A 12,357-nucleotide genomic window follows, 5' to 3' on the forward strand; every position below is an offset into this window, starting at 1 on the left:
TACCGAAATCTGGGCAGCAGCCCCCCCCAGCCACCATTCGCAGGGGCAGAGGTGAAACCCAGCACCGCGAACAGGCCCCGTCCTGCAGCCACCCCCCTGGGAAAAGGGAGTTTTGGAGGGAGGAATGGAGGTCTGGGCAGGATTCCTGGCTGCAGGAAGCACAGGGAGGGAGGGAGAGAGGGCCCGGGCACCATTTTACGCCTGGAAAACAGCTCTGGGGTCTCAGGGGATAAATTAGGGGTCTCCTGGCTCTGTTCAGGCACAGGAGGTGTGACACTGGGAGAGGGGGGAGGGCCAGGAAGGGAGCTCACCCCATGGCAGCCATCACTGCCGTCACAAGCTGGGGCAGGTCTCAGCGTCCTCCCATTTACACTTCAAACAGGGGCAGCCGCAGGGCTGGGTGAGACAGCAAGGCTGGGTCAGGGCTTGGACACCCTGCGTGGCTCTGCCAGGGTGGTGACAGAGAGGGGACACCAGCGGGACCCCCCCTCAAAACCACAGCACCCAGGGGAGATGGGGTCCTGGCCAGGGTGCCTCCCCAGGAGTAGCCTGCCACGACAGGAGGGCGACGGGAAGACAGGGTAGGAGCCTCAGGCGCTGCGCCTTTACACAATCCTGCTTTATTTACCCCTTTGTACAAAACCATTTTTCCCCGCTTTATTTTACAAAGCCGCCCCTGGCCCTCGGGGAGGGCGGGGGGGGGGGAGAGGGGACCCCACAACCAGGGAGCACCTGGCCGCTCACCCACCCCATCTCACCTCCGCCGGGGCCTCGGGGTGAGTGGCAGTGGTGGGGAGGGGGCAGGGTGAATGCTCCCCCCTCCCCGAGCCACAGGGAGCCCGGGGACGGGGTGTGTGGGGGGGCTTTAGCCTCATGGTTGTGGTCTGGCATCAAATCCTGCCGCCTCCGGCGCATCCCGCTTGCGGTTCCCAACCTCCGTCCCTGTCCTGCCACGGTTACTGCCACGGAGGAATAATAAATAGGCTCAGTGAGTAGGTAAATTCAGTACTACATATAGGGCTACAGTTTGATATATCCTCACTAGATAAAGAGGAGGGAAGGAAAGGGGTCCCCCCGACTCCTCGCGTACCCCCAGTCCCCCCGCGCCAGGCGCGAGTGCTCGGGAACTGGGTCTGGGTCTGCCCAGCCGGTGCAGGGCAGGCAGAAGGGTGGGGGCTATGGGAGGGACCCTGGGGGGGTGACGGGTCGAGGGGCTCTGGGACAGGGACAAGGGGCTGAGGGGCAGCTTGGCCCCCCCCCCCAGCCGCGGGAAGGGAGCTCAGGTGGCTCAGCCACCCCCTGCCAGGGCTCCCACCGCTCATGGTGCCAGCACCCCGCTGGGGTGGGCGCCCGGCGCAGACTGAAAGCGGACCCTTTGGTCACCGCACCTGGCCAAGCTCCCACAGATGCCCCCCCCTCGGCTTCGAGCCCACCCCGAGCGGGCATCCCTGCACACAGGGACCACGGTGTCCCTGGGGAGCCATGCCGGCCAGCTTGTCCCCATCCCTCCAGCCCAGAGCCCCCAAAGCTGGGTGCTACAGGTCCCCACGCACCACCCCCCCCCCCAAAATCAATGTCCTTGAGCCCGGGTCCGTGCGCAGCCCAGCTGAGCCCGGCTGCCCGGGGTACGGACCCAGTGCCGTGCCAGCCCTACAAGTACGTGTCCTCGCTCTCCCGGGAGCTCAGGCTCTCCTTGGACTGGTGGTGGGGGGAGACCTGGGGATGCAGCAGCTCCCGGGTTGAGCCGGGTGCCCCATTGCCCTCGGCCCCAGGGCCGTTGGCGGGGCTGGCCGGACCCTTTCCTCGGTTCTTCTCCTTGCTCTTGCGGGCTTTGGGCACGGGGGCGGGCCCAGGGGGGACGATGATGGAGGGAACGGGCTCCAGTGCCTTGTGGGTGGGGGGCTCGGCCTCGCTGATGGCCTTGGCGCCATGCAGGCGCGGGGGGGACTTGCACTGCAGCTCCCCGTGCGTCTCCCGCCACTTCTTCAGCTGGATCAGGTGCTCCCGCTCGATCTGACGCTCCGTCACCGGTAGCTCGATGACCTGCCGGGGACAGACTCACGCCATCGGCATCTCCCCTCGACGGTGACGGTGCCGCCGGGGGCCGGCTCGGCACCCCGGCCACAGGGGCAGGGTCTGGGATTCCCCCCCCGGGACAGAGGCAACCCCAAATCCAAGCCTTTTGGGGACTTGCCTCCACGCTACGCCAGCTCTGCCCACCCAAGGGCAGCCCAGTCCAGCAGCGTGGCCAAGTGGGTGGCACCGGGCCCCCAGACTGTCCCCCAACACCTCACCTCCTGCACCAGGAAGGTCTCCTGCATGATCTTGGGGCTGAGGGCCCTCAGCCTCTCCATGGTCTCGTACTGGCCCTGGCAGGACTTGAGCTTGTCCGAGGAGCCCAGGGTGTGTTTGAGCAGCACGAGGCCCACGCGGAAGATGATCTTCACGCCTGCAAGGGGAAGAAGCGAGGCGGCGAGTGCCTGGCAGGACAGGGAGACGCTGCCACTATGTCCCCTCAGATGCCACGGGGCACCAGGTCCCGGTCCCGCTAGGAGCGAGGACACGCAAGAGGGTGGATTTGGGATGCAGGTGCCCCCTAACCCCCAGGAAACCAGCCCAGTCTCCACCCCAGGCACATGGCTGCCCCAAACTTGCCATACAACTGGTCCCATGTGCAAGGCATAGGCAAGCAGCCACAGCAGTGCTCCTGCTGCAGCCCCGAGCGTCATCCATGTGCTGCAGGGGCTGCAGCCGGTCACTCCAGGAGGAGGAAGAGGATGGTGGGGAGCTTCTACCTTCACAGAAGAACATGTCCCAGACGCGCAGGACAGAGCTCCAGGGCAGCGTGCGGGAGAAGGCGCACATGAACCACTCCGTCATGTAGAGGATGGGATCGATCTTCTGCTTGCTCAGGTGCTTGTAGGCCACAGGCGAGACCTTGTGCAGCAGCGAGAAGAGGATCTGCCCGTCCAGCTGAATGGCCTCCTGCAGGGACAGCGTTGAGAGCCCCGCTGAGCACCTTAACCCCAGCCCACCCACCCCAGAGGAGGAGCAGCCCACCCTCCAGACCGGGCTATAGGAGCGGGGCTGTGCCCCACGGATGCCAGCAGCTAAGCTACGTTGAGCCCCCGTCCCTGACCGCGGGATGCTCCTGGGGGCTGTGGCACAACACGGCAGCTGTGGGAGCACCCAGGATTTCTCCAAGCTCCCTTCTTTCTCCGGGGTGAGGAGCTGGGCGAGCTTTCGACCTGGAGATATCACAGGTGCCTGCCACTGCGGACCCTTCACTCACCAGCTTCTCGCTGTAGTAGCCGGGGAGGTACTTCTCACAGATCTGCACCAGGCACCAGAACGCTTGCTGCAAGCAAAGGGACAGCAGGTAAGCACCCAGGTGTGTCTGGGGGACATCGCTGCAGCCCCCACCCTGCTCCCAGGGACCACGGGAGCGGGCAGGAGGAGAAGGCAGAGTGTACCTGGAGTGAAGGACACCTCCCTGCAACCAGCCAAGCTTTGGGGTAAATGGGTGCTGTAAGCCCAGCAACCTGCCCACCAGCACCAGCCCGAAGAGACCCACACCCTCCCACTAGTCCCAGCTCTGCGGCTACTGGGTCTCCCTGTCCTCCCGGCCACACGCTCATACCTCGGCCGGCATGTGCATGAGCAGGACAGCGGCGATGGGGGCCTGAGCTTGGCAGTAGCCCTCCTCTGGGCGGTACAGCGTGTATGCCTTCAGCACCCGAAACAGGTCCTGCTGCCTGCAGAGACACCCCGGGGAGGGAGAGGTGGATAGAGGGCACGGGCATGGCCCAGCAGCCTCCCCCGTGGACCCCAGTGGGGCAAATCAGCACTGGGCATCGCATGGTGATCCGGCACGGCAGGCTGGCTGCTGGCCACCACTCTTCCCCAATGAGCCTGGTCAGTCCCTGGCTGGGATCCCTTTCCCAAACCCAGGGCTATGGGACACGATAACCACAGTTCTGCTCTGGAAAGCCAGATCCAAGAGGCGAGACAGGGAGACGACCATCTCCCAAGGGATGCTGGCTCAGGGTGAGCTGTGGTCATGCAGGGACCCAGCTGCAAGCACAGCGGCACAGACGCTCCCCAACACATGGGGAACGGCGTTTTACTGGTGAAACAGAGGCCACAGCCGGCCGCCTCCTCCCTCCTGCCACGGCAATTGCCACCCTGCTGGGTGTCAGAGCCGATGCCGAGGGCTGCGACCCATGCAGCAAGCTCCTGGGAAACCATCCTGTTTTCAGCCCGTGCTTGGATGCCTTGTGAGCTGGGGGGTGTAAGGACTGCAGGAGACAAGCGTGGCTCCGTGAGCTGGGATACAGTGCTGGTCCAGCCCAGTGGCTGCCAAGGACCAGACACGCAGTAGCTCCACTTACCCATGGCCTCCACGCGAGACAAACATCTCGTGGAAGGGGAACTGCCGATGGAGATCCCGCTCAATCACATCCAGCCACTTCGGGTCCCCCGGGAGGAGATCGAGTTCCTGGGGAGGAGAGGGTTGGGGTGAGCAATACCCCACACTGGCACGGTGCCAGCCCCACTCTGGCACGCGAGGCCTGCGGCAAGCCCAAATTTGCTGGCAGAGCAGCCACAGGACTGGACCTGGCTCTGCCCCAAACGTGAGCCCCATCACACTGTGGGTTAGCCCACGCTGTTTGGGACGTTAGCCCCCTTGACCACCGCCACAGCAGGAACAAGCAGCATCTGGGACCCCAACAGACACCCCAGCCCTGGAGGCAGCAAGAGCCATCCCAACACTGTCCCCCTCCACCAGCAACCCCCTCCCTGGCAGTGCAGGAAGGTCCCCAGTGGCACTCACGTCAAACTTGCCGATGTTCTGCTCCAACTTCACCTTGCTCCCAGAGAGGTACTGCCAGGCACGGCCCCGCAGTGAGGGTGGGATCCCCTTCTGGCACCGCAGCCGGATCTGCGGGCAGAGACAGAGCCGTCACGGGGAAAAATCACGGAGCAGCGGGGAGCAAAGAAGCCCCTGGGACAAGATGGGAGCCAGGCCCAGCACCGCGGTTGCAGGCTGGTCCCCCGCTGCCTCCCTGTACAAAAGGATGTGTCCCTGCATCCCTGGGGACAGGGTGCCCAGCCACGCATCCCATGATGGCGCCTGGCATCGCACAGACCTATGGGACGGCGTGGGGACCTGCAGCCAAAGACCCTGCTCACCCCCTTCTCCCCAGCACTGCACTTAACACGCCAGCTCGGATGGCAGCCAGAGCTGCACCAGCACGAGGGAGCTGCGGATGGCTGCCAGGAGCCCAGCGGAGGCTTTGTGGCTTGCAAACAGCTCCAAACAAGCCCGGCTCTGCCTCAAAGCAGGATCCTGCTGGGAGTTGGAGAAGCAAACACTGGAGCCAAGGTGGGGAGCGGGTAGCTCCCTCCCTGCCCCGGCATGGCCCATGGGAAGCACTGGGGATAGAGGGGAGCACTCTCTGGCCCCTGGTCCAGACCTCCTGCTCACCCACGAGGCCACGGAGAGCAGGGAGGTGCACCCTGCCGAGCGTCTCAGCCTTTTCGCCCGCTCACCCCAGGCAGAAGGGCAGACCTGGCCCCAGCTCCACGCATGGCCAGCTCCCGAGGCCCCCCCAGGGCCAGCTCCGTGCCCACAGTCAGCCCCTGATTTCCTTGGCGCAGGGCACCAGCCAGGACCAAAGTCCAGATGAGGCAGCACCGGTACCTATCCCATGTCAGGGAGCCGAGCCGGCTTAACCCTGCCGCTGCCAGCGCCCCAGCAAGGACCAAAACCAGAGACCCCCATGTGTCCCACTCCAACTCCCCGGGAAGCAGCAGCACCATCTCCCCATGGTCCTCGGCCAGGGCGCGCAGCAAGGTGGGGTCTACGAGACCGGTGCTTTCAGCACAGTTACCCTGCATAAAGCCCTACAAAAACCCAGCACGACCTCCACACCTCATATCCCCCCTCGGGTGGCACACGCCAAGTGCCAGAGACGTGCCAGGGCTCTGGCTGACAGCTCCCAAAGCCTCCCTGGTCCTCTCCTGCCTGCCCAGAGCTCCTTTTCCCTGTTTGCCGGCATAACTCGAGCAGGCAGTTGCGCTTCCAAGCAGCCCAGCCCAGCGTGGCGGTAACGCCACGTCCCCGGGAGGCTTTGCTGCTCCCTCGCCACAACGCTGCTTGTTTTACCCGGGCATGTCCCCGTCCCCAAGGGGCCTTTGTGCTCACAGGAAACACGGCGGGCGATGCCCAGGGCGCCTGTGGGCAGCAATGCCGCTGCTGACAGCTCCTTTTTTGAGCCGGCTCCCCTTCCTGCTGGCTAAGCTACCAGGAAGGAAGCCGCCTTGCTGGGTTTCAATTCGGCAGCTCCTCCAGCTGGCCAGGCTCCGTGCAGCTGGGGCCAAGCAGCTCAGCACCTCATCCCCTTCGCTCCGCGCAGGCTCCTGCCATAGCCTCCACACTGGGGGGGTACCCGGTCCCTTGGGATCCCCACCGTGCCTTTCCGGGGATGAGGAGCGCGTCCGGGCTGAGGGATGCTGAAAGCAAAGAGCAGTCAGAGCGCTGCCCGCCCCTGGAGAGCGGTGGGAGCTGCCCACGCGTCTGCCCTCCTTCGGTCTGGCTAGAAAAAGGGCAAGGACCGGCACGCGGTGCTGGCACGGCTCAGCGCCACGAAGGACGTGGGGTCGTGGCTCCGCTGGGATCCGGGCCAGGCGGGCGAGGGAGGGAGTGTTTTGGGATCCTGGAGCGGTGCAGGTGTGAGCGAGCCCAGCAGGAGCTGGCCCGAGAGATCCCTGGGCGGTCAGCCAGCCCCGGTGAGGCAGCCAGAAAAGCACCAGGGTTTTTCGGAGGCACAGGGAGCTCCTCCGAAGCAGCAGGGCCTGAGCCACACAGCATGGCCCCGTACCAAAGCAGCCAGGCTCCTGCCAGAGCAGGGACGGTCGACGGCATCCAAGGCCAGGCCTGGCACCCTTCCCTGAGCAGCCCCAGGGCTCCAGGCACGAAGCAGCTCTCCAGAGCAGACCTCAGAGGTTCCAGGCATGGATTTTTGCTGCAGGACAGACTATACAGCACATCAGCCCCACAGAGACCCCCAGGAGCTCAGCCCAAGCATGAGGGAGCTCCTCTGCCAGACATACGGCTGCCGGAGCATTCACCCGAGCCCAGAAGCCACGCTGCGGCACAGCCAGAGAGCAGTGGAAACCATCCGCAGAACAAAGCGCTCGCCTGCCACGTCCTGAAAAGCTCTCCCAAATCCTTTGCGAGCAGCCAAGAAACAGATGAGGGATTCCTGCGTTGTTCAGCAGGCACCGAGTGGGGATGGCGCTCTGGGAGCACGGCACACGGAGCGGTGCCAGGAGGCTCTGCCAGCAAGGAGGAGGAGGAGGCAGCCCTTCGGCCACTCTCAGGCACCGCCGGCCTGTGCCAGCAGCCTCACCGCTTCCAGTGGACACACAGCAGCAAGCTGGGACTTGCTGCATCCCATCCCTGCCTCGTTCACAGGCTCAGGAGGTCAGGGAGCACCAACGGACCAAGCCACACAGCCACCCAGCACGCACTACCACGGGTCTCCTGGGGACCCCGGCTTTCAGACCAGCGTCACGCACATCAGGCTCAAACATTTCCTACCCGGAGCTTTTTTTGGTCTACAAGATGCTCAGAACAGAAGTTTCCATGACCGAACAATTCCCATAGCTGCCTGCAGGCAGCCAAAGAAGCCCTAGGAAGGCTCCAGCCCAGCAGGGAGCAGACGCTCAGGGACGGCACGCTCAGCCCCCCCCCGCCCCAAGCTTCAGCTTCCCTCCCACCACGAGAAGCAGCGTCACGGGGAGGGAACGGCCCGTTCAAGCCAACAGCATCATCCAAAGGCAACGCGTCTATCTGTGGGGACCTGGCGACATGTGGGCTCCCCCAAAGCCTCAAGGGGACAGAGCTGCACCTGGCTGTCCCTCCCTGCCACCTCCTCTCACCTGCACAGCTGTCCTGGGGCAGCCCCAGGGGACAAAGCCAAAATCACGTACCTTCTTGTGTTTTTTGGCCATCCACTTGTCCCAGTTGTTGAGCATATCCAGCCACTTGGATTCCCGCTGCCGTAGCACCTCCAAGGGCACCTCCTCCAGCCTACGGGACGGAGGGAAGAGACCGGTCAGCGTGGTACCAAGCCCTCCCTGCAGCACAGAGACCACCCCCGCACCCTGGGTGCCCCTCACGGCCGGCTGGCTGCCCCCCCCCCCGGGTCCTGCAGGTGCAGAGCCCGTCCAGGACACGCTCGAGAGCACCAGCGTTTCGGCAGCTGCTCGGCGCTGCCGGAAGCGTTCGCCACCCGTGAAATCACCGCGCCGGCGCAGCCCCGATACCCCAGCAATTCAAAAAAAGAAATGAAATCTCTCGGGAGCAGCCTGCACTGCACCCACCACGTGCCTGAGCATCCCCGGGGACCTGTGCCCAGAAAGAAGGGCACGCCAGGAAGGCGAGGAAACCTGGGGAGCGCAGCCAGAGCCATTAGCTGAGCAAGGTCCGATCCCCCCCCCGCGGGGGCTGGCTGCAGACGGAGAAAGCCGGGGCCATAAGCATCATGTCATCTGCGCAGCCCCAGTCATGCTCGCACCCCAAAAGCCTGGCGCTGCTCCAGGCCCGGCATCGAGCCCGGCCGAGGGTCCCCCAGGAGGGAGGGGAGTGTTTTCCAGCAATGGCTCAGCCTAGCCAGGGAATCCGATTTAACCCTGCCGAGGCAGGCAGGGATGCTGCTGCGACACCAAAGCCGGCGAGGGGGAAACCGGCACCCTCTGCCTTTCATTGGCAAGGGGACGGGGTGACAGACAGCTTGGCCAGGCCCTGGGCATGGGACATCCCAGGGAGAACAGAAGTTCCTTCAAGCTGTCAGTGAAGAAGGGCCAACTTCATCAGACTCGGATGTCTTCCTGGGCTCGGCTCCACACTACCCCACGGCCACGCCAATCCCAGGAGCGGCCAGATCCTTTCTGTGGACCCGAAGATGGCGACTTGGGCACCGAGCATCCTCCAGGGAGGTGCAGAGCACCCAGCCCCACTACAGGACACACAGATCCTGCCTCCTCCCAGACTTCTCCATGTCAGGAGCCGGAAAGCTGCTCCACGGAGAGCCCAGGGCCGCATCCAGCTGGCAGCACTGCCCCGCTCCCTGCCCAGCCCTTCCCTGCCGGGTCCCACCCACGGCAGCGGGTCAGATGGGGCCGAGCGCGATTGTTTCGGAGAGCAAACCTGCTCCGAAGGGATCCGCTTTGCTCTGTGCGGCCAACCCACCCTCCCCAGCACGGGCTGGGCACGGCCAGCAGCTCTGTGGCCAGCAGCACAGCCCGGCACGGGGATGGAGAGTGCGCTGGCCCCGAGCCGGGTAGCCTGGGCTGCCGGAGGAGCTGGGGCTCTCCAAGGCGTGGGAAGCTCGGGAGCACTGGATGCTGGATACAGGAGCTGGCCGTGGGCCTGCTGGAACCCAGCCAGCCCAGACTGGAAGCTGTTACCAGCTGATGGCTGCTTGGCAGCGGGCACGGAGCGAGGACCGGAGGCATTTCAGATGGCTGAGGCGAGGAGGATGAGGTGGGGGGACCCCAGGCCGGGAGGTGGTGAGATGCCCTACGGAGGGAAGGCACTCCTCCGCACCCACACTGTGGGCAACAGCCCCACAGCTCGGCCCTTCCCAGTGCCCCCAGACCCGCCGTGGGTGCTGCGACACCCTGCTTGCCTTCCCTGTGTTTCCCCAAAACCCTTCTGGCTAGAGGGACCCCAGTTCTGCCAGCCACGGATGGAGGCCATGCGCTTCTGTTTATCCACTCTTGGACAGACAGGGAACGGATAAAAGCGCTGAAGGAGGGCAGGATTGTGCCCCAGTGCATCTGTGGGGCACGGGAGGAAGGCTCAGTCCCCAGTGAGCGCAGCCACCACACTGTCAGCACCCCCAGGAGCAGCCACTCGCCTCCAGCACCAGGAGCTCCAGCCCGGGGCAGGGGGGAGCCGCTGAACCCCAAGGACAAGGACAACAGATGGGACATCCAAAGTGTCCCCAAAACGCTGCACGTGGCCGGGATGGGGCGCAACACCCCAGGCAGGAGAGATCACCCCGCTCCTACAGCGCGGAGCCATGACCCCAGCGGGCAGGGATGGGGTTTATCCCCCCGAGCGATGCGCCTGGCCCAGCGCCAGCAGTCAAACCCCCGGTGCCTTCTCCCCCCGCAGACCGGCCGAGTAACGCCCGCAGGCTTAAAAAAGGGTGAACGCTTTGTTCCTCGTAGATGGGGAAACCGAGGCAACGGGGCGCAACCGACACCAGAGCGCGCGAGGCGGGCAAACCACAGGGGACCCCGCTCCAGGTAATGTCCCGGCTGGAGAGGAGCAGGCGGCCCAGGCGTCGTCCGCTTCTCCGGGCGTTGCTGCGAAACCACGGTCGAGGAAGACAAACGCCAACCACGCTGCCGAACCAGCTCGCCGGCAAACCGAAGCGCATTCCTGGGTGCCGGCACCGCCCCGGGGCTCAGCCGTGGGCTGCTTGGCAGCTAATTTTGCCCGCCCCGCTTCCTCCGAGGGCTTCCTCTGCGGAGGGAGGGCCGGCCAAGCACCTCTTGGCCGCGGCGCTTTCGCCGAGCGGCTACCGACGCCGGTTCCTCTGGCAGGACTCCGAACAACGGGCAGGGCCTCTCTCGTTTGACGGTGGCCAAAAATACGCCGGAATCCGGGGCTGGGAGGAGAAGAGGCCTGGAGGTAACCAGACACTGACCTCGGCGAGGAGGCCTCAGCGCCGCTGGCAGCTCCCGGCGGACGCCGTTTTCCAGCTTTTTCCTCGACGCAGGAGGAGATGGCGAAGGCGGCGGATAAGCGGGAATGGCTTTTTAGGGAAGAGGGGGGTCTCGTTCGCACCCCGCCTGCCGTGGCCTCCACACGGCCGTGTGTCCGCGGCAGCAAAGCCTAGGGGACGGTCGTGGGGAGGGCTGTCCCGGGAGGATTTAATCACCTCGTGGAACCGCTGCCCTGAAAACGGGGAGGGGGTCCCGGGACCCCCCCCCCAAACCGGGGCACAGCCCAGCCCCGGGGCCGCCCCACGCTGCGGTTCTTCCGGGGAAGCGAGTGGGGCCAGGCTGCCCGCGGGGCGCCGGGGACCGGCCCCGAAGGGTCAGAGCCGGGGGCGGCGGAGGACAATCCTTCCCCCCACCCCTCCCCGGGGCGAGAAGAACGGCTACCGGCCCCGCCGCCCCCAGGCCCCGCGGCCCGGCCCTGTGGGGGCTTGAGGGGCCGGTGGCGGCCCCAGGGCGGCTCCCCCCGGGGTCCTCAAGCCCCGAGACGCGCCCCCCCCCGTCTCCTCCCCGGTCCCCGGTCCCACTCACGGCCCCTCGGCGCTGCGGCTGCCCACGATGAAGCCGAACTTGTCGACGCGCCGTTCCTCGGGGCCGCCGCCGTTGACCTCGGAGTCGGATCCGAGGGAGCTGAGCTCGTCGCCGCCCTGCTCGGCCAGGCTCTCCCGGGTCCCGGCCAGGCTGTGGTGGCGGCCGCCGGGCGAGCCGGGCCCGCCGCCCCCGCGGCTCTTGGCCATGGCGGCGCGGCTCAGCGGCGGCGCGGCCGCTCCTCCATGCCGCGGCCACGGCGGCGGCCACGCCCCCCGCCCCCGCCGAGCCACGCCTCCGCGCGGCGGCGCGATTGGGCGGCGGCGGGCCTCTCGCCAACCGGCCGCCAGGATTGGCGACGGGGACGGCCCGCCTCGGGAGGGGATTGGTCGAGCGGCTGGGAAGGAGCTGTCCGTCGGGGCTCGTCTCCGCCCCGCCTCCGGCGATGGCGGGGGGGCGGGGCGACGTGAAGCCGAGGGGCGGGGCCAGGAGCGGCGGCGGGGCAGCGCCGGGGCGGGGGCCGGGAGCGGGTCCGTGCTGGGACCGGGCTGAGCCGCACCAGCACGGCACTGGGACCGCACTGGGATGGCACTGGGACTCCAGGGGGGACTGGATACGTGCATACCGGGACTGCGGGAGGGCCGTGCGGGGTCAGCACTGGGCACGGACTGGGACAGGGCACCGGGAGGACCCGTTTCCCCCGAGGGATGACCGCGATCCACTCGGGGGATGCTTTGAAGCCAAAGGCACACACCTTATTCGCTTTATAAGCACACCGCATCCCAAACCTGCCCCAGCCCGACCACCGCTGCTCCACGCCGAGGTTCCCCATCCACCACCGGCCTGGGCACCTGCAGCCCTGATGGGTGAAACCAGCCCGGCTCCCTGAAAAATAAAGCAAAAAAGGATCTATAAAGCAAACCGGGTGACAGCGCAGGGTCTGGGATCTGTTGGGAGCCGCTCCGGGTGAAGCATTCCAGGGAGGGAAGGCAGTGAGGCCCATCCCACCGCCCGAGGCTTCGCACAGCC

General features: G+C 66.1%; 1 protein-coding gene across 1 annotated transcript; it reads right to left on the bottom strand.

Moving 5' to 3' along the window:
- Positions 1-601: 601 nt before the first annotated feature.
- On the bottom strand, positions 602-11,617 carry TBC1D10A (TBC1 domain family member 10A). Its single transcript, XM_069795422.1, has 9 exons — positions 11,332-11,617; positions 7,999-8,098; positions 4,835-4,942; positions 4,392-4,498; positions 3,641-3,755; positions 3,293-3,358; positions 2,796-2,985; positions 2,295-2,449; positions 602-2,043 (listed from the first exon to the last, which is right to left on the bottom strand). Exons 1-9 carry the CDS (start codon positions 11,535-11,537, stop codon positions 1,651-1,653), a joined length of 1,440 nt encoding a protein of 479 aa, XP_069651523.1. The 5' UTR covers positions 11,538-11,617; the 3' UTR covers positions 602-1,650.
- Between the last annotated feature and the right edge of the window lie 740 nt (positions 11,618-12,357).

This window comes from Haliaeetus albicilla, chromosome 10 (assembly GCF_947461875.1).
Source record: "Haliaeetus albicilla chromosome 10, bHalAlb1.1, whole genome shotgun sequence".
Lineage (NCBI taxonomy): Eukaryota > Metazoa > Chordata > Aves > Accipitriformes > Accipitridae > Haliaeetus > Haliaeetus albicilla.